Source organism: Triturus cristatus, chromosome 9 (assembly GCF_964204655.1).
Source record: "Triturus cristatus chromosome 9, aTriCri1.1, whole genome shotgun sequence".
Taxonomy (NCBI): domain Eukaryota; kingdom Metazoa; phylum Chordata; class Amphibia; order Caudata; family Salamandridae; genus Triturus; species Triturus cristatus.
The window spans coordinates 950361873-950389252 of record NC_140592.1 but is presented as its reverse complement, the minus strand read 5'-3'; the positions used below and the strand labels follow the sequence as shown (position 1 = coordinate 950389252).

General features: G+C 48.1%; 1 protein-coding gene across 4 annotated transcripts in view; it reads left to right on the top strand.

Annotated features, from left to right (window-relative positions):
* The first annotated feature begins 864 nt into the window (after positions 1-864).
* Positions 865-27380, top strand: part of LOC146799131 (cholesterol 24-hydroxylase-like) — a 254690-nt gene continuing 228174 nt past the window's right edge. For 2 of the 4 annotated variants that reach the window (XM_085626568.1, XM_085626569.1), the window contains exon 1: positions 2062-2404. In XM_085626568.1, coding sequence (XP_085482694.1) covers positions 2112-2404 — 293 coding nt within the window. In that variant the 5' untranslated portion in view covers positions 2062-2111. Of the gene's footprint in view, positions 1251-2061; positions 2405-27380 lie in introns of those variants that run through there. The other 2 variants (XM_085626570.1, XM_085626571.1) reach the window with 2 other exon arrangements.

The window sequence follows — 27380 nt, the reverse complement described above, 5'->3', positions numbered from 1 at the left end:
ACTCCGCTAATAACCCAGCAGGGCCCGCTCCGTTATTATTCGAGCGGCCCCCACCTGCAGGCATACTCGCCGCAGACACCGCCGGGTCCTCTCCCCTGGTATACGAGCGGCCCCCAACGGAAACACTACCCGGCGGGGAGACGCGAGACGCGCTTCCCCGCCGCGCCGTACCGCACCGTTACCGGCCGCCCACACTCCCGCGCCTCCTGCGACACCACCCAATGATTCAGGGACAGCAGGGGCTGTGCTCCTGACATATGCGCGGCCCCCAGCACTCACCTTACCCACACCGGCTTTCCGGGGGGGCGAGCAAGCCGCGACGGCTGCCGCCACCCCGGCCGAAGCGCGACTCACCGGGTGCAGGGCAATCGACGCCTCCGGGGCCAACAGATCCATCCGCACTGCCTCCTTGAGAAGCCTCAGGGCTTCGATCACCCAATAATCGCCACCAGCCATATTAAAATCGCGACCAAAGAAACTGCTCACAATGCTAAAATTACCGCACCAGGCCTGACCAAATCCTGACAAAAACCTAAGCGCCAGCGCTCCCAGCCACCAGGTCACCAAACCTAAAATGGTGGCTGGGGAGGCGCGAAATTACACTATTCGCTTAGGTTACACTATTGGGCTACGATTTCAAATATTGGGCTACAATTGGGCTAGTCCCAAATGTAGACCAAAAAAACATACAAAATGGCCGCCCCCCCCCCCCCCCCCCCCCCAATCCTCGCCCTGCTCGGCTGCCCCCCAAGCCCCCATTCGGCACAGAAAGCGGCAACAATAGAAAGAGTCTCGCCAAGCGAAGCAGCTGCGCTGCATTCGCTAGGCGAGACCTACAAACTCACCCGCTCTTCAAATACAGCTGATATTACCCTGAGGCTACAGCGCGCAGCCTGATGTTTAAAGTCTGCTGCTAGTCAGCCTTTCTAACGGTGCCAAAGGATTTCTGGCAGATGTCGATTGTACTTTGCCTTTTAATATCGAGAGGGGCGTGTCCTCTTGAGACAGACCAGGAAGAGGGAGGGAAAAGCTGGAATCGACAGAAAGAGCCGTCAGTCAGTCAGACTAAGAAAGCCTCTTACTTTCCTTGGAAAAATGCTGCATTTTCTCTACCCCGCTTGGTCATTTCTGGCCACTTATTGCCTCGTGCCTCTCTGCACAGTTGTTGTCGTCTTATTCTCAGCATACTGCTGCTACCTGGAATACATCCACAGAAAGTTCGACCACATTCCGGGTCCTCCGAGGGACAGGTAAGTTTGCGTGAATCTCCTCAGTATTTCCAAATGCTATGCTGTCAGTGGTATTTTTTTTGCACATGGCTATAATGTTCGCTTGTAAACACGTGCTTATGCAAATGAAGCAATACACAAGAGATGTGTACTTGAGGTTTCCTCTTTGCCCTTCACCGCTCTGCTGTTTGCCTAATCACGGGTAAACAAACATCTTTCTACAAAGCAAAATGGCGGTACCCTTTTAAATCAACAGAGTTGCTGCTGAAATATCGTAGAAACTCAGTGTACTGATAAAAGGTGCTTATTTTAAAATAAAATAATTCCTACAAAATTGAAAGCTACTTCACATGTTTGTGTCAGACAGAAAGCCACAACACTTGGACTACTATCAGACCGTTTGGGATGAATCAGTAGCAACATGCACAGGTCATAATCTGCCTCTCACTCCTTGAATTTTAGTCTCTCATATGCCTGTTTCAATTTACCCCTTTTAAACATATTTCCCTCTGTTCCTCCTCTAGCCTTCTCAATCCAAATAACTAACTAACATATCCACCACTCAAATTACTTCCATATTTTCCATATACGAATTCACTACTAATCATTTATGGGTTCCGCAGTAGCCTGCTACTCGCCAGAAATGCGCTTAGACGCCTCGTCAGGGGTTGTAAGCGATATATAAATGCAATACAAATATCACCCTAAAAACCCCTCGAAGTCTTCAGGCAACGCCACTAATAGTGAGTCCAGCTCTGCCTGATAAAACCTCACCCGCTCTTCAAACACAGCTGATATTACCCTGTGGCCACAGCGCGCAGCCTGATGTTTAAAGTCTGCTGCTAGTCAGACTTTCTAACGGTGCCAAAGGATTTCTGGCAGATGTCGATTGTACTTTGCCTTTTAATATCGAGAGGGACGTGTCCTCCTGAGGCAGACCAGGAAGAGGGAGGGAAAAGCTGGAATCGACAAATAGAGCAGTCAGTCAGACTAAGAAAGCCTCTTACTTTCCTTGCAAAAATGCTGGATTTTCTCTACCCCGCCTGGTCATTTCTGGCCACTTATTGCCTCGCGCCTCTCTGCACAGTTGTTGTCGTCTTATTCTCAGCATACTGCTGCTACCTGGAATACATCCACAGAAAGTTCGACCACATTCCGGGTCCTCCAAGGGACAGGTACGTTTGCGTGAATCTCCTCAGTATTTCCAAATGCTAATGCGGTCAGTGGTGTTTTTTTTACACATGGCTATAATGTTCGCTTGTAAACACGTGCTTATGCAAATGAAGCAATACACAAGAGATGTGTACTTGAGCCTCAAGGTACCCCTTTGCCCTTCACCGCTCTTCTGTTTGCCTAATCACGGGTAAACATCTGTCTACAAAGCAAAATGGCGGCACCCTTTTAAATCAACAGAGGTTCTGCTGAAATATCGTAGAAACTCAGTGTACTGATAAAAGGTGCTTATTTTTAAATAAAATAATCCCCAAAAATTGAAAGTAAATCATAACAAGACCATGCATTGCCATTCAGGCTGCACCTATAATCCAAAATGGCCCTCGAGCTAAATTATGATAAATCGCCTATTTACTTACACAAGTGCTTACCAAATTCATGTGTCGCATGGGCTCAATGTGCACAATTATGAACATAAATTGTGTAAGTGAAAGAGCGTATTTCGACTATAAGTTTTTTAGACATTCAACCAATCTAGCTTGGCTTGCAGGAAACTTACAGTGCACAAAATACAACTGTGACCAAGAACTGGGGAGAGCTCTGCATCTCAGTCCTTCTCAAGCTTACATCACCACTGAACATAGACCACAAAGGTCTCACCACTGAACATAGACCACAAAGATCTCCTTAATTCTCTACAAAATCGAGTTAGTGCTACCATGCGGAGGCCCACTGATTCAATCGGACAGCCTGGCAACCTGAGAAGAAGAGCCCTGTGGAGCAGTTCACCAGTTCACACTTGCCTACAAATTGCCATACCTTTGGTAGGGGCCCCAGAGGAGCTGCTGAGGCCCTGCCCTAAGTGGGCTGTGTCCTGGGATGACCCCTGAATGCCACGCGGCCTGCCTCTATGGGACCATCTGGGGGTCCTGGTCTTGGAAGGACGGTAGAGGAAGGCCCCAGATGCCTGGCCCCATGGTTGGAGTGTGCAGGGTGAGTGACTATTAGCGTAGAGGGACTGGATCAAGGACTCCTTGGATATGCCCTGCTCTGCTTCTTAATGACATCTCTGAAATAACAGTGGCCAGAACCTGCCCTCCCCCACGATTGCTGCTGCACTGCACCCCATACCCGCAGTGTGACATTAATACTGCTGCCTCCGCACTACAATAAAGTCTTGGGAGCTCGTTATACCTGTCGATGGAGCAGTGTCCAGCAAGTCGACAATAGAAATGTCTGGATCACTCCAGGAACCCATCCATGGAGACTTTGGGTTTTCTGTGGGTTCCAATCACTGGGGGGTTGGGAGGACCTGATGGTGAAGACTAATCCTGCCAGAAGTCTGGCCAAGGGCCCTAACGGTGCCATGAATCTAGAAGTCACCCTCCGCAGCCACTCCCCCCAATTCAAGAAGGTGCTGCATGCTATCCTGGACACTAAAACATCATTGGAAATTAAATCGATGCCGTCTCCCTGGATGTAAACCTGCTCCTCTCTGACTATTGGAAGCTGGCTGAGCAGGTGGACGAGTCCTCACTGACATCCATGCAGGCCACGTTGCTGGACCTCCAAACCCAGCTATGCAACATGAGGGTGGAAGGGACCTCCCTTCACCAACGAGCAGAGGGTGCGGAAGGCCACTCCAGATGCAACAATATATACTTTCCTGGCTACCCCGATCGGTTTGAACGCCCAAGCACGGAACTCTTTTGAGGGAACTGGTTGATGAATACAGTACTGGAAGGTAAAGTGCTGAAATTATTTTCCGTGAAGCAAGCGCATCAAAAAACAGGCAGACCGGCGCCCCTGGGAGCTCGCCCGAGGCCAGTTATTGCCTGCCTCCTGAATTATAGAGATAGAGACCTGATACTGCAGTTGTTTAGATCGAAGGGTCGCTGGAGGTTTGAGATGGATATCATCGTTGCCTGTCCAGACGTCACAGTGGAAGTGCAATAGCAGTGCAACTCGTACGCTGTGGTTAAGCAATGTCTCCTGAGATCTGAGACTGCAATATGCTCTGCTTTACCCTGTGATGCTTAAGATAATTGACGGTGAATCCACTTGTTTCTTCTCATCCCCCTAAGATGTGTGGATATGGCTCTATGCCAAGGGCCTGGTGAACAACGCTGACGGCGACCAGGAGACCAGTGAGTGGCTGGCACCCTGGTGCAGGAGGCATTGAGGGAACAGCAGTCACCCCACCTAAGAGCAGGTTGCCAGGGAGCTACACAGGCAGTTGCAGAGGCCCTGCAACATGGCCTTTCGAGGCCCTAGGGCTGGATCACAAAAAAGACACTGGGTCAGACACAAGGGACTCGGGGAACGCATCAGAGTGAACTGCCCGGGGCCTGGACTTGACACCCAGATTGGGAGATGACCCCTTTCGGTAAAATGGAGATATTGTTTGCTATGGAGTTACCTTTCTCAGAAACTCTTAGACCTATTTGATGGGGCAAGACTGTTGGGCCAGCTTCCAGAATCACTCAGGGTAGTGCTGATTGTGGTTCTTCCCAAACCAAGTCATGAACCCCTAGACGTCCATTCTTACCATCCCCTATCTTTTTAAAATCTAGATTATAAAATACTGGGGAAGGTGGTGGCCAGCAGGTTACGCCCCGTCATTGGTACCTTTGTACATGAAGATCAGTTGGGTTTTATACTGGGCGTAGTACCTTCCTAAACATTTGCCAACTGTTGTGCATGGTGGACTTTACCACAGCTGGTGCCCGGGGACAGGTAGCGATGTCCTTGGACATAGGGAAGGCATTTGATACCCTGGGGTGGGATTACCTATTGGCTTCTCTGGAGGGTATGAGCATGGAACCGAAATACCTCGCCTGGATCTGCACCTTGTATAAGAACTCAACAGCGCAGGTTCCAACAGACTTGAGGATTTCTGACAGATTTGACATTGAAAAGAGTATCAGCAGGGCTGTCCCCCTTATTCTTTGCCCTGGCCATGGAACATCTGGCCTGCAGTGTGTGGCTGCAGGCGCGGCAATAGGGGATACTAGAACATGGTTAACATCATATTGTTTCCCTTTATTTGGACGACGCACTGGTGTACCTGCGGGACGCTGCCACTTCGCTCCCGGCCCTGATAGCAGTGCTGGAGGAATTTAGCGTGGTATCAGATCTTAAGGTGACCCGGGAGAGGTTGTGCCTGTTCCCCTGAACCTAAACTGAAGACCGTACTGAGTTTTTGACTAAAGTGGTGTTGTGGTACGTTTAACTACCTGGATCTCCAAATGTATCATGTGGACAGAGACTTGAGGGAGGGCAGTGTAGATAGGGCTCTGGTATCTGTCTGTAAATCCCTCCCCTTTTAGATGTCCTTGCCACTGTCTCCACTGGGACGAATGGAAATTTCTAAGATGCTGGTACTACCCCGGCTATTATTCTACTTCTCGGCGCTGCCACTTTTCCTTCCCAGGTAATTCTTTCGAGATCTGCATAGCACCCTGGCGGAGCTCATATGTGGGCAGGTAGAAGGCGCTCCCCATACAACAGGGGCTGCAACTAGTTGGAGGGCTAGGTGCCCCCAACTGCAAGTTATATTATGCGGCTGCACAGCCAAATGGCTGATGCGTTAGCTGAGCACAGCTGCTTGCCCCGAGAGGGCAGCCATTCGTAGGATTCTTGGGGAAACCCAGATGTATACATGGTTGTCGGATTACGGGACCCGTATGTATTTGGAGTCATGCCATATGAAGGTGACTCGGTTGAGCTGGCAACAGTATGTGGGTGGAAAGGGACATCAACCGCGATACTCGCCGCTCATCTGGGTATGGCAGCTACCAGAACTTCGACGGAAGGCTCAACGTATTCCCTTAATGCCATGGAAGGCGGCAATAGATCGATCTCCTAGGGCACTTATATCATGATGGGTGCTTTATGTCCTTCCAGGGCCTCATGGACACCTATGGGGTGGTGGCTCATCAATTTCTGGCGTAACATGTATTACACACCACTAGGGTTGCCAGCGAAGCACAACCACCCCAATCACTGTGCCCCCATTACCGTCCTGTACAATGCGTTAAATTTTACCAGGCAGGGGGTGACCGAGGGGGCAAGGGCCGGGTGGACCTCAGTCCTGCTACAACCACTAATGAATAAGCAATAGTCCCAGGCGCTCCAGCAAGTCAAAGGGGTGTCCCACAGTCAACGTTTTCAGTTGATGCAGTTTGATTGCATACATCAAGCTTACCTTGCACCACACCGCATTAAACGCATATTCTCCGAACCATCCTCTGAGTGTCCCAGGTGCGGAGCATCTGATGCAGGTTTTTATCATAGGTCTGGGCGTGCACAGAGTTGCAGAGAGCTTGGGGGAAGTGACGGAGACCATAGCCGTGATTGCAGACCACACACTTTCACCCACACCTGAATCCTGTCTCTTGGGAATCCGACCCAAGGCCAAGGGGGATAAACACCTACACAGGCTTCTTAATTTAGCTTTTATCCTTTTTAAACGTCAAATTGCATGGAAGGTGTCCACAGCCCCAGATATTAAATGTTGGCTAAGTACACCATTGAAATGGACACGTGCAGAGACGGACGCGCTTACAATTGTACGCTCCGGGGGAGGGGACACAACAGATAAGGAGTGCTGTGAAGTATGCATTGGGAACAAGGAGGGAAGACATTATAATCACCCACCCTGACTGATACCTGGACCCTCCCTGATTTCTTCCCTGTGACACTAGACAGGTCACCTGGATTCATGTGGGGCAAGTCTGTTTGCCTCCATGTACACTAGAAACCCCCTACACTGGCCATTAGGAGGAGACCCTCCTGTGAGATACGAATTGAGACACAGTGCTGTCTCCCCCACTTGGGCTGATCCCCCTTCCCTCTGTTACCGGATCCCCCACCCCCCCCCGCCCCCGCTTCCTTAAGAAGCATGCGGGGAACAGGTGTGGGACGTCCATGGCCATTATTACTTGCCGCATTTCCACTCCACACTTCCACATATCTTTTATTTTCTCTTTTTAGACATGACTATGCTGTCATTGGACCATCAAATACCCTGTTCGTTACCTACTGGTGTGGAACAAGAAAATAGGGAACCTTGCTGACGCAACTGTTTAGGCTGTTGTTTTTATGTTAATTGGAGGTCGAATGTGTGACAACGTATTGTACTGATGACGTAATCATGCTACCATTGCCCACTCTATAAGCCTGTGTTATGTTGTACATAAAAACACTAAAATAAATATTTTTAAAAAAGAATTTCTAAGTGTATATGATTTTGCTTTGTGAATTGATTCTCTTACCGGTCATATATGGGGATAAGAAACTGTGGAATCTGGATTTTTCTAATTCAGTGTGATTTTGTTGTCTGATCTTATCCTGTTTGCTAGTACACATTATACCTTACAGCCAATAAAGCTCTCCTTTGTCAGTAGGACTGTGCCCATACTATATAAAATCCCAAAATAGATTTTGTTTTTTATATAAACCGTTTCATGAGTCGCCCTGAGATCTTTAGTGGGCTAGTCTGGCAAGGGTTTAAGACATGGTTCAACTAGGGCTCACTTCACTGGAGACAGTCTGAGATGGTCATTGAGCAAGAGTTCCTGTTTAAACTTGACATCTTTCAGCCAAAGACGATTAGGTAAAATCTGGGTCTTTAAAAGATTGCATAAGTTCTGCTCATGTCACCAACTGATTGCTGATTAAATAGTTGATGTGCTGACTTGGTGTCAAGCAATAGCCAATCACACAAATCCAAAACAACCCAGATATGCTAGCACTAACCATTCAAACAAGGATTTGCAATGCAATCGGTCTGGCCTTTCGGACCTAATAAGTATTTAGCCATGCAACATATTATCCTTCCTTCTTCTGCGTCACTTTGGATTGTTTAAGCAACATAAAAGCAGTGAAAGTGTTGCACAAGCTCCAACACGATGCACACAAAGGAGAATCAAGCAAGCATATAAGCAGATAACCACAATGCTAGGTAATTAAATGGGTCGGGAGGGTAGGGGGCGGGAGATTCAAGATACAGTATGGTCGAAGTGGAGGGTAGAACAAGGATGGAGGAGCGACTGGGGTAATAGCAGGAAAGGAAGGCTTGGGGCGAGTGAGGGCAAGAGCTGTGATAAGGGATGTCTGGAGGAAGAGGGAGGGGCGGGAGCTGTGCCTGGGGTACCAAGACCGCTCGGCTTCCTAAACACTGGTGCAAGCCTGCGCACGGGACCTCGACCCTCGGAGCGCCACACGCATGGGACCCTAGACACACACGGGACCCCAGACACACACTGACAGACAAGCATGGACACTGCGTCTACATACTCACACACAGGGTGGATACTTGCGCAATTAAATTCTTCACGCTTGCACCCACCCCAAGGTATACAACATGTTACAATACGATGAATATACAGCCAGACTCTTAAAGATAAACAAACATACACAAACACCGCCCTCCCACTGCACCTTGGGGATTATTGCACAATTCTGAACAAGTCAGTATCCGTTCCCTTTCCTACCTTTTGCATATCGCGAACCTGCATGCCTTGGAGAATTTCGCGTTAAAGGGGTGTCTCGGGATTCAGAGTGTTTATAAAGAGCGGGGCTTGTTTTGCTGGCAAAAGTGATGGATTGAAGGTGGAACTCGAGTGGCGTGGGCCTAGCTGTGCCACCCAGAATACGAGTAGATTGCTTCAGGGGCGCCCATGGACGTTCTCACCGAGGGGCCTGTTGGCAGCCCACCGAGCCCGGTGTCCGCGTCACTGTGGTAAATTCCCAGGACGGGCAGCCGATGAGATAGCGGAACACGCTGACCTCAATGGCACCTCTACTCTGGGAGCTCCACTGGCATGGGCCCAGCTGTGCTACCCGGAATACGAGTGGATTGCTTCAGGGGCGCCCATGGAAGTTCTCACCGAGGAGCATGTTGGCAGCCCACCGAGCCCGGTGTCCGCTTCACTGTGGTAAATTCCCAGGACGGGCAGCTGGTGAGATAGCGGTACAAGCTGACCTCAACGGCATCTCCACCTCAGTCCCCACCGCCGTAGGTTTAATGAATATGAGATGCGCCAGGCCATTGTGTGCACACCTGAACCCGCGGCCATCACCAGTGATGCACAAGGGATTGCATAGGCACGCGCCTTAGGTAGTACACCTGAGCCACAGGTTTAGTAAATGTCCCCTGAACGTGGCATTGGTATGTAAACCTGACCCCGTGGCCATTGGAGGTGTTTATATGCACATGCCGTTAGTTGGTACACCTCAGCCACCGGCGCCGTAGGTTTAATGTATATGAGATGCGCAAGGACATTGTCTACACACCTGAAGCCGCGGCCATTACCAGTGATGGCAGCGGTCACCAAAGCATGTCCATGGCCCACGAGCTGCGAGACAACAGACAGTGGGAGGGGGGCGGGAACAAAAGGAACGCGGACAATGGGAGGGGGTGGGAACAGGAAACTAAACAGAGCAGTGCTAGCGTGGTGGCTCAAGCTCCACGTAAAACAAGACTTCCGGAGCAACCAAGGGTTGTTTTCCGGTGCACCCCAGGATGTCAATTCCGGTACACTACGGCTCCGTCGTGCCTGCCTGTAAATGACTGCGCACTACTTTAAAACAAGCATTTGCAATGCAATACGAATCACATTTACGCGAGACGTATTGCATTAGAAATGGGAGTGCGAGCATATAAGAAGGCACGAACGGGAGTGGGGGGGTGAGGGTGGTGCGAAAAGTCACGAAATGCGGGAGGGGGCGGGGGGGACACATGGCAGAAAATAGTGTTGGAGTAAAGGGGCCAATAGCCAGGGAAGGATACAAATGACAACATGGCCTTCAGGAATAGGGACTAACAAGCCTAAAACCAATCAGAAGGCAGCATTTAGGATGTAAGCCAATCAAAAGGATGGGCGGAGAGTGGGTGGAGCTTCCAGAAAGCTTCCCCACTATAGTATATACTGCATGCCTCGCAAAGCGAGGAGCGCATGCATTGCAACGCTAGGCAAGACCTAAAAATGACATACGAACCACCAATAGAGCACATTAGAGAGAACACTTTATGTACATCCAACAAATCACAGATATGCCGTGTAGATAGCCAGACGATTACATTGCTAACATGATCGCTTCCTATTGGGATATGACTGTAACATCCAACAGGACACATTGGACAGAACTCTTATACTACTATACATCCCAGATATGCCATGTTGACAGCTATGACAGTACCCAAAACCACCTGCCACCAAGAAGCATCACACAAAGAGACACACACACTCTCCTCCACCGAGCATGGACACGTCCCCCGACCTAGAAAATGCATAAGGAATTGGCAAAGCCATCACTTCCTAATTGTCAAAAGAGCAAAATCATACATCCACAGCTCAGAGAGACCTACCCACCTTACCAAGAAAACGACCTGACAAAATCACCCATAACACATCATACTAACATGTATTAGACTCCTGTCTGTGATGACAAATCTATCTGGAAGGGCACTGGCTACCGAAAGGGCTACAAAGCTGTACCAATGGCAAAATGTGTGCTTATGAAATGCAATAGGATTCCATAACAAAAAGTAACCTACTACAATGTTGTATGTGGAGCACCTCACTGAAGTGATGAGGGTATTGTAACTACATTTGATGCTGACAAGCTGCAGGCAAACAACCGTGAAATTCTTCAAAGTAAGGCTAAAGAAATATCTATTCATACGAGGAATGTGGTTGCAACGTGAACTTTAAAGCACTTCCCTGGATACGTACTTAGTGTGAATTTACTTTTATGACTACGAAAACTCCAGCTGATTGAGGAACCCCTATGTTGCAGTTGAAATATCGACCAGCAACAATATTGCATCCAAAATACTGACTACCACTATATCTTCAACGTATGTAGATGTCTGGTAAAGTATAGTAAATCTATATATTTCGCTATACATATATCTACTTTGACGACATAGTGCTGTTTCATATAGTGGATCTGATAATTGTGGAAGCTCCATATTTGGGCCTATATTACGACATACGACCCTACAGCATCAAAAATAACTGTCTTAAATTTGGAAATACAACAGCATAGATATTGTGTTGTGCTCACTGACCTCTAGGCCTCCATGAGAGCCATGTCTTGATTGTTCCATTTTTTGCTGCTGGCTGTAGCACGAGTTGTAGTGAGCACTGAGGTAGCCTAAAAACAGTTTAATAGCCTGTGAGAAAAGATTTTCTGCAGATAGTTAGGAATGTCTCCTGGCTGGTGATTACTTCAGTTGTTCCAGGAACTATAACTGTGTTTGTTTTGTCATGCCATTTCAACACAGTGGCCCTTAACTAGCACTATCCAGCAACCCAGCGGATCCTCTGTGTTTCCTCCATGTAGGTGGATGCTCGTGTACATTCCCTTCTGGGGCCGCCTGTCGCTTTCCCACCTCATTGCCTATTTCCTTGTGGGGAGAGAGAGCATCACTAGATAGGTTTTCGTCCACAGGACTATACACCCAGAGCCCACATGGCTGCCTGCAGCTACATCCTCTCTGGTGACTACACCAAATGACGCGCCTGCCTATCTAGCATGGGCTTCATAGGTGCACAGTGGGTCAGATACCCACGATGAGTTTTTGGAGGGCTTTATCAACCTGCTCCCACCAACACTGAGTGCAGCTGCCTTCACATTCCCAAAAGTATACCTTGGTCCTGCCATCAAGGCTCTGCTCCGATTCAGTCCAAGCTGCCATCCCCCGAATTCATGACTGCGGCTTTGACCTTAGTAGACCAGACCCAACTCAATGGCCTCATTCTTGTGGAAGGGGCTAACCAGAGGGAGCCTGGTACTACCATCACCTGTAAAATGTAGTCCTCAGATGAAGGAGTTAAGAAAACGAGAATTGTAATCTATTAGCTGTATAATCTGTAGACTGTGATCTTGATGGTGATTTGACTGCAGCTGGAACTTTGGTTATGTGAATCCTGATGATGATGTAGCATGGGCATACTGGGAGCAGTCCTTTACTCCCTTGTTCCGCATGTGTGGTGAGCTCCTAAGAACTGCGTAGAAACGTGTTTATCGTTTCATACTGTGACACAATGGATATTCAAGCTGCCGTATGGGAGAAAGAAAACATCTGGTCTGTCCAGTTGACATCCTAAACAAACATTTGCAATACAATAGGTGTTGCATTGCTGAAAGTTTGAGCTACTGGCGTTGCTAATAATAATGCAACGTGAATAGCTCAAACTTTCAGCAATGCTCGAGCAATTGCATTGCAAATCTTTTATTTTATTCTAAATGCAGGAGCTATCGCCGAACCACGAGGCTAAACGCATGTAAGAAAAAGCAAATGCACGGGCAAGGAAAGGGTGCTGCAGCACAGGCTCTTACTATGTGCCCCTGTGGGTGCAGTGCCTAATGTAGCTAATAGAGGTCTATTCTATTTATAGCTCCACAGGGACACCTAGTAACAGCCTGTGGTATTGCACCCTTGCCTTGCTTTGTGGATGGGGGAGATGCAGCGCCGAAGCTGTAAGCAAAAGAAAGTGCAGAGCTCGTTAGACAGGCGCCACGCTAAAAGTATGCATGACGATGTAAGGGAAACAAAGTGAGGAATGCTCATGCATGGAGGATGGGAGGTGGTGGTGTGGTAACGGCACTGGGGACATTAAGTGCGGCAATGACGGGAGGGAGGGAGTGCAAACCAGAGACAACAGATTGCCTGAGCTGGCTAAAATCCCCAATAAAATAGTGTTCACCGACTTATAAAGCAGACCGTGTAACAATACCAGTAAAAAGTCTAGTCGTAATGGGAGGTTACAAATGCATTAAAAAAAACAAAAGGGGGAGTGAAGAGGTTGTGCTCAGAAGAGCGATGGAGGTGGATACGTCCTCCTCTAGTCAATGTATAAAAAACAAAAAGATCCACCGTCAAGCTGATACATAACCGTGTCCTCCCAGACTACGCGTGTTTCCTACAGTGGTGGAAAGCACACAGCCTTGGTGTTATGCTTAATCACGGGTCTCTTCCCGCCCCGCTGCGGGACGGGGCGTGCTACGACCTACGACTACGCGGGATCACTGTTCTTGAAAAACTATGTGTTGTGTAGGAAAGAGAGTAGAAGGGTCAGGAATGAGTGAAAAAGTGATTCTATATTAAACAATACCTGGCTCTATGGACTACAAAACTTTAATATTCCTTGGAGCTGGTATTATTAAAAGTGGGGAATAGTTTGGAGGTACAATCCTATGATGAACAGTTTCTCCTATGTCGTCAACATGTTTCGAACCCCTCCCCTGGCTGCTTCGTCAGGATGAAAAAGATCCCTTCTACACTCGCAAAACCATACTGAGAAATGTCAAAAAAAGGTTCAGAAAATAAGTATGAAAAATAGTGTATGTACATGTAGTTAATACTACCTTCTTTCAGGTAGAAGTGCAGAAAATGCAGAAGAAAAGGATATTTTGCCAGGTTGTGTTAGGGAGATGGTTACCCTGGAGTTTAGAGTTTGAAGAGTAAATGACAGAGTGACAGGAGTGATGTGGGACAAGTCTATGTTTGAAAGAGAAGGTCTTGAATATTGGCGTGAATGGATATAAACGTTCTCATGAATTTAGGTTAATTTAACAATAATACTCAGGGAGATGCTCAGCAGGTTGTTGAACAGCCAGAATTCCTGATATGTGCCAAGAACAACAAACAAACAGTACAAATCTGTCTCAATGGCATGGACATAGATGGCTTCAAATTCCAACTTTCACCTCATGGCAGGTCATTTGGATTCACCCTGGATATCGATCACCCCCTCATGGAACATATTTACAAAAAAATGAAGACAGCCTAGTACTGGCTCTTTATTCTAAAGTTCATCCGTTTTTCCAGGAAGCAACTTCAGAACTTCTGTTCAATCCCTCGACTCTGGATGGTAATAATGCCTTGCTCCATGGCCTCCCAGACTCCACACTGGCGCCACTTAGGGCAACAACAGCATGTCTCGTTCAGGAACTGAAAAAATATAATCACTTTACGCCCATCCTGAAGGAACGCCATTGGCTACCCCGGCAGGCCTGCACCATCTCCAAAGTCATCTGCATTGACAAACTCTAACTAATATTTTAGTTGTACTTCAGCACATTTCCCTGGCTAAATCAGAAATTCAGATTATGAGCTATCTTCACCTTAAAAGATGTTTAAAGCTTACTATGGCAAATTCAGCAATGGAGAATAATATGGTTATATATAGCTCGAAACGTAGTTTCCTGAGTGTCACTAAATCATGTCAGGCAGCAGTACCCCATGCGTAATTGTATTGGAACCTTGAACACGGGGTGCGTAGGTGTATAATGCTTTGTAGGTTGAAATGCTTACTGTTAAAAACTGTAAAGGATGCATGGCAGATTGTAGTTTGGAAGGAAAGAATTTGCACTGAATGTTATAATGGTATACACGCTATTCTATTAAACATGGTATATTTGTCTTTCCCGTATTAAGGGTCTACCAGCAGAGATTTTTAAAACCACTTTTAAAAAAAACATGGAATCGTATTTTGTCATTGGTATAATCTGAATTTTAATAATTAAAGCTTTCAATTGACCCAATACTAGTTCTCTCGACCTGGTCATGTAAATTGGAGATTGTCCATTCCAGCCTGGACACATAGGGAATAGCATCATTCAATTAAAGAGTTTTATATTTTGGGTCTCCAAAGCATATCTCCTCGAAACCGTTATTTTGGCATAATCTTGCAGCAAGGGAGAGGTTCTAGGACTGTGTTATACAAAGGGGAATGTTTGTCAAGTCAGTGTGGTGCACTGGTGTGCTAGGCGTCCACCATGCGTTATGAGTGGAGTGTCTTTGTAGGACAAAGTCCCTTTGATTCGGATGTATGATGATACAACAAATTCTATTACCACGCATGTTCTTAAAATACATTGCCATTACAACCCAGTTTTTTTTACCATGCATATGCCTTTGCCACGCAAATGTAAGTATTTTACAGGTACGTATAAACCCTTTCTGTGTATAGAAAAAGGGTTTATACTTAGATGCATAATATTTACATTTCCGTGGTAAAGGCATGTATAGTAAAGGCATACACTTGGTAAAAATGTAAAAGATAAGTACAAACCCTATATATATATCTATATCTATCTATATAGATATAGATATACATATACATGTATATATGTAATTATAAATAAATATATAGAAAAAATATATTTTTAACTCGTCTTCAACACGCACAACCCCTAACCCTAAACCCTAAAATTACCCTTGCCATCCAAAAACCCATACCCACCCTAAATCCTAAAATTACTCTTGCCACCTAAAAAACAATACCTACCTTAAAAATAACCTTGCCATCCAAAAACCCGTACCCGCCCCTAACCCGAAAAATTCCCTTGCCACCCAAAAACCCTTACCCACCATAAACCTTAAAATTACCTTTGTCTCCCAAAAACACACACTAACCCTAAACCCAAAAAATACTCTTGCCAAGCAAAAACCCATACCTACCATAAGCCCAAAAATTTCACTTGCCACCTAAAACCCATACCCACCCTAAACCCCAAAATTAATATTGCCACCCAAAAACATAATCCTAACCTAAACCTTTAAAATACACTTACCACCCAAAAATCCAAACCCACTCTAAACCCTAAAATGATCTTTGCCACCTAATACCCACCCTAAATTCTAAGATTGCTCCAACAAAACGGCCTTTCCCTAAAATATGTATGTGTGTATTTAAATATATATTACCTACTGGCGGTCGCCAGTAGGTAGTTATAGTTAGGACCTTGTTTCTATTCAAAAAGTTTTTTTTCTTTTGCCAATATCTTTGGCGCCGTTTGAAGAATCTTTGCGAAATTTTCTAAACTAATGGTTCACTCAGGTCAGCTCCTGTCTTGAAAGTTTCGGGGTGATTCGTCAAGCAGGGGCTGAGAAAAAAGGGCGGTCCCAAAACTCGTTTTTCCCATGTTAATTTCCATTTCCATAGGAAATTTTAGACACGGCTACAGCCCGAACTACTGAATAGAATTACACCAAATATGGCAAAAAGTTAGCTTTTGGTTCAGAAAGCGCCCTTTTTTTTAAATGGTGTAAATCCTTTCAGTATTTGTTGAGAATTTCAGAAAATAAATATATAGATATCTGAGCACTGAGGAGGGTTCGTGAACCCTACCGGGCACAAACTTCACTCTGATTGGCTGCTAACACTCCAAACCAGAATGTGTTGGCAGCCATCTTGTGACTCGGTAGAACTGAGTCACAAGAAAACAGTCAAATAAAGGTTAGAAAACAAGAAAAGGGGTCAGGGTAGAAACACCCTGACCCCCTAGAACTGCTCAGGCGGTCCCACAAGCACCCACAGGGCCCAAAAAAGCTGTAAAAAAATGTTTGGGCCGAATTCGCGCTGGGTGCGCGAATCCAGATGAAATTATGTAAAAAAATGAATTGCGGTCTCCCGCGCTTTGTTTGTTTCAAGCCACCGGGTGGGCCAGGTCCCGGGGGCAATTGTTAATTATGGTGTGGGGGCCCGTGAGGCCCCCACAGCCCCGGGGACCACCACCTCCCCGGGGCTTTATTTAAGATATGTGGGGGGCACGTGGCCCCCCTGCAGCCCCGGGGACCACCACCTACCAGGGGCATTCCTTTTTCATTAAAAATTAGTGGGGGGGCTCCTGCCCCCCATGCTGCCCCAGGGACCACCACCTACCCGGGGCATTCCTAATTATGTGGGGGGGCCTTTGTGGGCCCCCCAAACCCCGGGGACTGCCACCTCCCCGGAGTATTGAATTATATTAGAGGGGGCCTCGCGGGCCCCCCCAAGCCCCGGGGGACCACCACCTCCCCGGGGCTATAATCCAAATTAAAGTGTGGGGGGCCTTGAGCCCCACCACACTGCCCCAGGGACCACCACCTCCCTGGGGCACTAATCCTTTACATAGGGGTCCGTTACGGACCCCCGGGAACCACCACCTCCCTGGGGCTTTAAAAATGCTGGGAGGGGGGCCACGCGGCCCCTCTTCCGGAGGCCTTGATGGCCCTGGGGACCGCCACCCCCCAGGGCTGGCTCCTGCAATGTCCCAGGGTGCCCACCCCCGGGACATTGCCGTTTGCTATGGTAGGGCGGGAGCACGGCTCCTGACCTGTCATAGCAAACTCCTGCTTTGGTTTTTGGACGCAAGAGCAGAAAACCTGCTCTCGCTTCCAAAAACCAAAGCAGATTGCTTTTGCACAATGGAAGTTGCATGTCAGCAGGTGGGAAATTCATCCTTGTTAAGTAGAATAACACCTTTGTTTTAGCAGTTAGGCTTAGGGAGGAGACAGTGTTCTTTCTCATCGGAGAGCGCCTGGGAATCAAGGCCATCGAGCAAAGGCCTGGGAGCATCGCTGCCACGTGGAAAATTACCTACAAGAAGGTGGCTTGCTTTGATGGTGTGATGTCACGTTGCATCTTGGGATGCTACCTGCAAGCTTGTGTATTTAAGTTAGGGACAGAGTCTGGGGACTTCTGCCTTGCCTTGAGAAAGAGAGCATCTTAACGAGCTCTGTAGCTTTATGCTACTTGACCCATTCAACATAATGGACTTCATAGGAAGCCTTCACAGGCTGACACCTTTACAGAACTTCCCTGGGAAATGCTAAGTAAGGATGTCATGTTAGTGGTAGTGTAGGGATAGCGTAATGCTCTTTACCTACGAACCTCAAGTGAAGGGGAATGTTGATATTGGAGCCATCATGTATCCTGATTCTGGAACTGGTTATTCTGTGCATGCTGCACCATCTCAACTTCACTCATATTTTTGGTTTTGTATTATTTCCAATGTATTTCTACACCCTCGTCTTGAGGTGCTTGTATGTTTAATTGTTCTTGGGTTTGTAATAAATTTACTAAACTCGATTGGGAGTCTGTGATTCTTCAGAGTCATAGTTCATAGGAACAGTAATGATTGATTGGCTAACAATTTTCCTCCCCTCCACACTTTCATGCAGACAAAGAGACATCAGCCTAGGGTTCCAAAGTAAGTCTAGAATGTGGTACCCGGCTCCTTCAAAACCAGAATAGGTAAGTGTACGCCTCTAACACCACTAAACCACCAATGATATATAGACTGCTAATCCACTCAAAGAGAGCATGACACGAAAACACACTTCGGTACCAGCCACAGTGTCACCCTGACAAAATGGTTGCTGGTTACCTCAGAACGTCCGCTTATAAATGTTGGGCTATATCGATAGCACAAAAGGGCCCAAAAACCCTGTGCCGTCGCCTGAATGAAGCACCTTCCCCAAAATACCGGGGGGCAGACCTCCCTGTGGTCGGCTTCCCCCTCAAATCTGCTTAGAACACACGTGGTCGGCTCCTAGCGCCCACATCACTACAGCTACTTCACATGTTTGTGTCAGACAGAAAGCCACAACACTTGGACCACTATCATTTTGGGATGAATCAGTAGCAACTTGCACAGGTCATAATCTGTCTCTCACTCCTTGAATTTTAGTGTCTCATATGCCTGTTTCAATCTATCCCTTTTAAACATATTTCCCTCTGTTCCTCCTCTATCCTTCTCAATCCAAATAACTAACTAACATATCCACCACTCAAATTACTTTCATATTTTCCATATACAAATTCACTACTTATCATTTATGAGTTCCGCAGTAGCGTGCTACTCGACAGAAATGCGCTTAGACACCTCGTCAGGGGTTGTAAGCGATATATAAATGCAATGCAAACATCACCCTAAAAATCCCCTCGAAGTCTACATACAGGCAACGCCACTCTTAGTGAGTCCAGCTCTGCCTGATAACAAAACCTCACCCACTCTTCAAATACAGCTGATAGTACCCTGTGGCTACAGCAGGCAGCCTGATGTTTAAAGTCTGCTGCTAGTCAGACTTACAAACAGTGCCAAAGGTTTTCTGGCAGGTGTCGATTGTACTTTGCCTTTTAATATCGAGAGGGGCGTGTCCTCTTGTGGCAGACCAGGAAGAGGGTGGGAAAAGCTGGAATCAACAAAAAGAGCAGTCAGTCAGTCAGACTAAGAAAGCCTCTTACTTTCCTTGCAAAAATGCAGCATTTTCTCTACCCCGCCTGGTCATTTCTGGTTGTCGTCTTATTCTCAGCATACTGCTGCTACCTGGAATGTAGTGTCGTCATTGGCATCCATTGCACGCCCCTCCCAAATTATATATACATTTCCCAATAATAAGCACACAACACAGTTTGTTAGATTGGGAACAAATGCCGCATGTTTATTACATACACCGTTATGTAATGGTGGGTTATCTTACGGGCGATCCAAGGGCAGGCAACCAACTGGGCCGCCTGCCCACCTGATGAGCCGGGCAGCACTGGAGTGAAACCAGCCTCTGCTGCCCTACCCGTGATTCTCTTACAGGATCATGTGCCCGTTGGTAATTTCTTACTCACGCCCCTTCCAGGGCGGGGCGTCGCATAGCAAACCCCCCGGTTCTTCAGGCCCACAACCGCCCAAAGGACTAGCGGGGCGCTGACCCGGCATCCAGGACCCTCCCTTAGGCTCCGCGGATTTGGCTCAGGCACCCCCTATGGTGCCGCGCAGATGTACCCTTTGTACCGGTCTGCTTCCAGATCGCCCTGTAACTCCGCCTGCAACAAAAATGAAAACATTAAAATATTCACTACCACCCCCCCCTGCCGCCACCACCACGCCGGGTAAGCGGAAGGGAGGGATGCGGCGAGCGTGGCAAAGAGGGCGACCTCATGGCGGGGGAGGGCTATATAGCCTCCCCTTGAGCCACGATGCACCCCGGAAGGGACGCCTATCGCGTCACACCCGGGGAGGAAGAGGGGGGACTCACCGGAGTCCCTGCCCCACCCCCGATAGGGTGGGGGGGCGGGGAGGGGCTCTGGTGCCCAGCCAACACTAGAGCGCTGACCGCTCTATTGGCCCCCTGTGGGTGCCGCGGTCAGCGGCACATCCACAGAAAGTTCAACCACATTCTGGGTCCTCCGAGGGACAGGTAAGTTTGCGTGAATCTCCTCAGTGTTTCCAAATCCTAATGGTGTCAGTGGTGTTTTTTTTACACATGGCTATAATGTTCGCTTGTAATCACGTGCTTATGCAAATGAAGCAATACACAAGAGATGTGTACTTGAGGTTTCCCCTTTGCCCTTCACCGCTCTGCTGTTTGCCTAACCACGGGTAAACATCTGTCTACAAAGCAAAATGGCGGTACCCTTTTAAATCAACAGAGTTGCTGCTGAAATATCGTAGAAACTCAGTGTACTGATAAAAGGTGCTTATTTTTAAATAAAATAATCCTAAAAAACTGAAAGCTACTTCACATGTTTGTGTCAGACAGAAAGCCACAACACTTGGACCACTATCAATTTGGGATGAATCAGTAGCAACATGCACAGGTCATAATCTGTCTCTCACTCCTTGAATTTTAGTGTCTCATATGCCTGTTTCAATCTATCCCTTTTAAACATATTTCCCTCTGTTCCTCCTCTATCCTTCTCAATCCAAATAACTAACTAACATATCCACCACTCAAATTACTTTAATATTTTCCATATACAAATTCACTACTTATCATTTATGAGTTCCGCAGTAGCGTGCTACTCGCCAGAAATGCGCTTAGACACCTCGTCAGGGGTTGTAAGCGATCTATAAATGCAATGCAAACATCACCCTAAAAATCCCCTCGAAGTCTACATACAGGCAACGCCACTCTTAGTGAGTCCAGCTCTGCCTGATAACAAAACCTCACCCGCTCTTCAAATACAGCTGATATTACTCTGTGGCTACAGCAGGCAGCCTGATGTTCAAAGTCTGCTGCTAGTCAGACTTACAAACAGTGCTAAAGGTTTTCTGGCAGGTGTCGATTGTACTTTGCCTTTTAATATCGAGAGGGGCGTGTCCTCTTGAGGCAGACCAGGAAGAGGGAGGGAAAAGCTGGAATCGACAAAAAGAGCAGTCAGTCAGTCAGACTAAGAAAGCCTCTTACTTTCCTTGCAAAAATGCTGCATTTTCTCTACCCCGCCTGGTCATTTCTGGTTGTCGTCTTATTCTCAGCATACTGCTGCTACCTGGAATGTAGTGTCGTCATTGGCATCCATTGCACGCCCCTCCCAAATTATATATACATTTCCCAATAATAAGCACACAACACAGTTTGTTAGATTGGGAACAAATGGCGCATGTTTATTACATACACCGTTATGTAATGGTGGGTTATCTTACGGGCGATCCAAGGGAAGGCAACCAACTGGGCCGCCTGCCCACCTGATGAGCCGGGCAGCACTGGAGTGAAACCAGCCTCTGCTGCCCTACCCGTGATTCTCTTACAGGATCATGTGCCCGTTAGTAATTTCTTACTCACGCCCCTTCCAGGGCGGAGCGTCACATAGCAAACCCCCCGGTTCTTCAGGCCCACAACCACCCAAAGTACTAGCGGGGCGCTGACCCGGCATCCAGGATCCTCCCATGAGGCTCCGCGGATTTGGCTCAGGCACCCCCTATGGTGCCGCGCAGAGGTATCCTTTGTACCGGTCTGCTTCCATATCGCCCTGTAACTCCGCCTGTAACAAAAATGAAAACATTAAAATATTCACTACCACCCCCCCTGCCACCACCACGCCGGGTAAGCGGAAGGGAGGGATGCGGCGAGCGTGGCAAAGAGGGCGACCTCATGGCGGGGGAGGGCTATATAGCCTCCCCTTGAGCCACGATGCACCCCAGAAGGGACGCCTATCGCGTCACACCCGGGGAGGAAGTGGGGGGACTCACCGGAGTCCCTGCCCCACCCCCGAGGGGGGGGCGGGGAGGGGCTCTGGTGCCCAGCCAACACCAGAGCGCTGACCGCTCTATTGGACCCCTGTGGGTGCCGCGGTCAGCGGCACATCCACAGAAAGTTCGACCACATTCCGGGTCCTCCGAGGGACAGGTAAGTTTGCGTGAATCTCCTCAGTATTTCCAAATGCTAATGGTGTCAGTGATGTTTTTTTTACACATGGATATAATGTTCGCTTGTAATCACGTGCTTATGCAAATGAAGCAATACACTAGAGATGTGTACTTGAGGTTCCCCCTTTGCCCTTCACCGCTCTGCTGTTTGCCTAACCACGGGTAAACATCCGTCTACAAAGCAAAATGGCGGTACCCTTTTAAATCAACAGAGTTACTGCTGAAATATCATAGAAACTCATTGTACTGATAAAAGGTGCTTATTTTTAAATAAAATAATCCCAAACAATTGAAAGTAAATCATAACATGACCATGCATTTCCATTCAGGCTGCACAGAGCTATAATCCAAAATGGCCCTCAAGCTAAATTATGGTAAGTCGCCTATTTACTTACACAAGTGCTTACCAAATTCATGTGTCGCATGGGCTCAATGTGCACAATTATGAACATAAAATGTGTAAGTGAAAGAGCGTATTTCCACTATAAGTTTTTTAAACATTCAACCAATCTAGCTTGGCTTGTAGGAGACTTACAGTGCACAAAATACAACTGTGACTGTGATCAAAGATGCTCTACAGACCAAGAACTAACTGGGGAGAGCCCTGCATCTCAGTCCTTCTCAAGCTTACATCCCCACTGAACATAGACCACAAAGGTCTCACCGCTGAACATAGACCACAAAGGTCTCACCGCTGAACATAGACCACAAAGGTCTCCTTAATTCTCTCCGAAATCGAGTTAGTGCTACCACGCCGAGGCCCACTGATTCAATCGGACGGCCTGGCAGCCTGAGAAGAAGAGCCCTGTGGAGCAGTTCACCAGTTCACACTTGCCTACAAATTGCCATACCTTTGGTAGGTGCCCCAGAGGAGGTGCTGAGGCCCTGTCCTAAGTGGGTCGTGTCCGGGGATGACCCCTGAGTACCATGAGGCTTGCCTCTATGGGACCATCTGGGGGTCCTGGTCTTGGGAGGACGGTAGAGGAAGGCCCCAGATGCCTGGCCCCATGGTTGGAGTGTGCGGGGTGAGTGACTATTAGCGCAGAGGGAATGGATCAAGGACTCCTTGGATGTGCCCTGCTCTGCTTCTTAATGACGTCTCAGAAATAACAGTGGCCAGACCCGCCCTCCCCCACGATTGCTGCCTGCACTGCACCCCATACCCACAGGGTGACATTAACACTGCTGCCTCCGCACTACAATAAAGTCATGTGAGCTCGTTATACCTGTCGGTGGAACAGTGTCCAGAAAGTCGAGAATAGAAATGTCTGGATCACTCCAGGAACCCATCCATGGGGACTGTGGGATTTCTCTGGGTTCCAATCACTGGGGGGTGGGGAGGACATGATGGTGAAGACTAATCCTGCCAGAAGTCTGGCCAAGGGCCCTAACAGTGCCATGAATCTAGAAGTTACCCTCCGCAGCCACTCCACCCAATTCAAGAAGGTGCTGCATGCTATCCTGGACACTAAAACCTCATTGGAAATTAAATCGATGCCGTCTCCCTGGATGTAAACCTGCTCCTCTCTGACTATTGGAAGCTGGCTGAGCAGGTGGACGAGTCCTCACTGACATCCATGCAGGCCACGTTGCTGGACCTCCAAACCCAGCTATGCAACATGAGGGTGGAAGGGACCTCCCTTCACCAACGAGCAGAGGGTGCGGAAGGCCACTCCAGATGCAACAATATATACTTTCCTGGCTACCCCGATCGGCTTGAACGCCCAAGCACGGAACTCTTTTGAGGGAACTGGTTGATGAATACAGTACTGGAAGGTAAAGTGCTGAAATTCTTTTCCGTGAAGCAAGCGCATCAAAAAACAGGCAGACTGGTGCCCCTGGGAGCTTGCCCGAGGCCAGTTATTGCGTGCCTCCTGAATTATAGAGATAGAGACCTGATACTGCAGTTGTTTAGATCGAAGGGTCGCTGGAGGTTTGAGAGTGATCTCATCGTTGCCTGTTCAGACGTCACAGTGGAAGTGCAATAACAGTGCAACTCGTATTCTGTGGTTAAGCAATGTCTCCTGAGATCTGAGACTGCAATATGCTCTGCTTTGCCCTGTGATGCTTAAGGTAATTGACGGTGAATCCACTTGTTTCTTCTCATCCCCCTAAGATGTGTGGATATGGCTCTATGCCCAGGGCCTGGTGAACAACACTGATGGCGACCAAGAGACCAGTGAGTGGCTGGCACCCCGGTGCAGGAGGCATTGAGGGAACAGCAGTCACCCCACCTAAGAGCAGGTTGCCAGGGATCAAGCACAGGCAGTTGCAGAGGCCCTGCAACATGGCCTTTCGAGGCCCTAGGGCTGGATCACAAAAAAGACACTGGGGCAGACACAAGGGACTCGGGGAACGCATCAGAGTGAACTGCCCGGGGGCTGGACTTGACACCCAGATTGGGAGATGACCCCTTTTGGCAAAATGGAGATATTGTTTGCTGTGAAGTTACCTTTCTCAGAAACTCTTAGACCTCTTTGATGGGGCAAGACTGTTGGGCCAGTTTCCGGAATCACTCAGGGTAGTGCTGATTGCGGTTCTTCTCAAATCAGGTCATGACCCCCTAGACGTTCATTCTTACCACACCCTATATTTTTTAAATCTACATTATAAGATACTGGGGAAGGTGGTGGCCAGCAGGTTACTCCCCGTCATTGGTACCTTTGTACATGAAGATCAGTTGGGTTTTATACTGGGCGTAGTACCTTCCTAAACATTTGCCAACTGTTGTGCATGGTGGAGTTTACCACAGTTGGTGCCCGGGGACAGGTAGCGATGTCCTTGGACATAGGGAAGGCATTTGATACCCTGGGGTTGGATTACCTATTGGCTTCTCTGGAGGGCATGAGCATGGGACCGAAATACCTCGCCTGGATCTGCACCTTGTATAAGAACTCAAAAGCGCGGCTTCCAACAGACTTGAGGATTTCTGACATATTTGACATGGAAAGGAGTATCAGCAGGCTGTCCCCCTTGTTCTTTGCCCTGGCCATGGAACATCTGGCCTGCAGTGTGTGGCTGCAGGCGTGGCAATAGGGGATACTAGAACATGGTTAACATCATATTGTTTCCCTTTATTTGGACGACGCACTGGTGTACCTGCGGGACGCTGCCACTTCGCTCCCGGCCCTGATAGCAGTGCTGGAGGAATTTAGCGTGGTATCAGATCTTAAGGTGACCTGGGAGAGGTTGTGCCTGTTCCCCTGAACCTAAACTGAAGATAGTACTGAGTTTTAGACTAAAGTGGTTTTGTGGTATGTTTAACTACATGGATGTCCAAATGTATCATGTGGCCAGAGACTTGAGGGAGGGCAGTGTAGATAGGGCACTGGTATCGGTCTGTAAATCCCTCCCCTTTTAGATGTCCTTGCCACTGTCTCCACTGGGACGAGTGGCAATTTCTAAGATGCTGGTACTACCCCGGCTATTATACTACTTCTCGGAGCTGCCACTTTTCCTTCCCAGGTAATTCTTTCGAGATCTGCATAGCACCCTGGCGGAGCTCATATGTGGAGCAGGTAGAAGGCGCTCCCCATACACAAGGGGCTGCAACTAGTTGGAGGGCTAGGTGCCCCCAACTGCAAGTTATATTATGTGGCTGCACAGCCAAATGGCTGATGCGTTAGCTGAGCACAGCTGCTTGTCCCGAGAGGGCGGCCATTCGTAGGATTATTGGGAAACCCAGATGTATACATGGTTGTCGGATTACGGGACCCATATGTATTTGGAGTCATGCCATATGAAGGTGACCCGGTTGAGCTGGCAACAGTATGTGGGTGGAAAGGGACATAAACCGCGATACTCGCCGCTCATCTGGGTATGGCAGCTACCAGAACTTCGACGGAAGGCTCAACGTATTCACTTAATGCCATGGAAGGCGGCAGAGATCCATCTCCTTGGGAACTTTTATCATGATGGGTGCTTTATGTCCTTCCAGGGCCTCATGGACACCTATGGGGTGGTGGCTCATCAATTTCTGGTGTAACATGCATTACACACCACTAGGGGCGCCTGCGAAGCACAACCACCCCAATCACTGTGCCCCCATTACCGTCCTCTACAATGCATTACATTTTACCAGGCAGGGGGTGACCGAGGGGGCAAGGGCCGGGTGGACCTCAGTCCTGCTACAACCACTAATGAATAAGCAATGGTCCCAGGCGCTCCAGCAAGTCAAAGGGGTGTCCCACAGTCAACGTTTTCAGTTGATGCAGTTTGATTAAATAAATCAAGCTTACCTCGCACCACACCGCATTAAACGCATGTTCCCTGAAGCATCCTCTGAGTGACCCAGGTGTGGAACATCTGATGCAGGGTTTTTATCATAGGTCTGGGTGTGCACAGAGCTGCAGAGAGCTTGGGGGAAGTGACGGAGACCATAGCCGTGATTTCAGACCACACACTTTCACCCACACCTGAATCCTGTCTCTTGGGAATCCGACCAAAGGCCAAGGGGGATAAACACCTCACAGGCTTCTTAATTTAGCTTTTATCCTTTTTAAACGTCAAATTGCATGGAAGGTGTCCACAGCCCCAGATATTAAATGTTGGCTAAGTACACCATTGAAATGGACACGTGCAGAGACGGATGCGCTTACAATTGTGCGCTCCGGGGGAGGGGACACAACAGATAAGGAGTGCTGTGAAGTATGCATTGGGAACAAGGAGGGAAGACATTATAATCACCCACCCTGACTGATACCTGGACCCTCCCTGATTTCTTCCCTGTGACACTAGACAGGTCACCTGGATTCATGTGGGGCAAGTCTGTTTGCCTCCATGTACACTAGAAACCCCCTACACTGGCCATTAGGAGGAGACCCTCCTGTGAGATACAAATTGAGACACAGTGCTGTCTCCCCCACTTTGGCTGATCCCCCTTCCCTCTGTTACCGGATTCCCCACCTCCCCCCCGCTTCCTTGAGACGCATGCGGGGAACAGGCGTGGGACGTCCATGGCCATTATTACTTGCCGAATTTCCACACCACACTTCCACATATCTTTTATTTTCTCTTTTTAGACATGACTATGCTGTCATTGGACCATCAAAT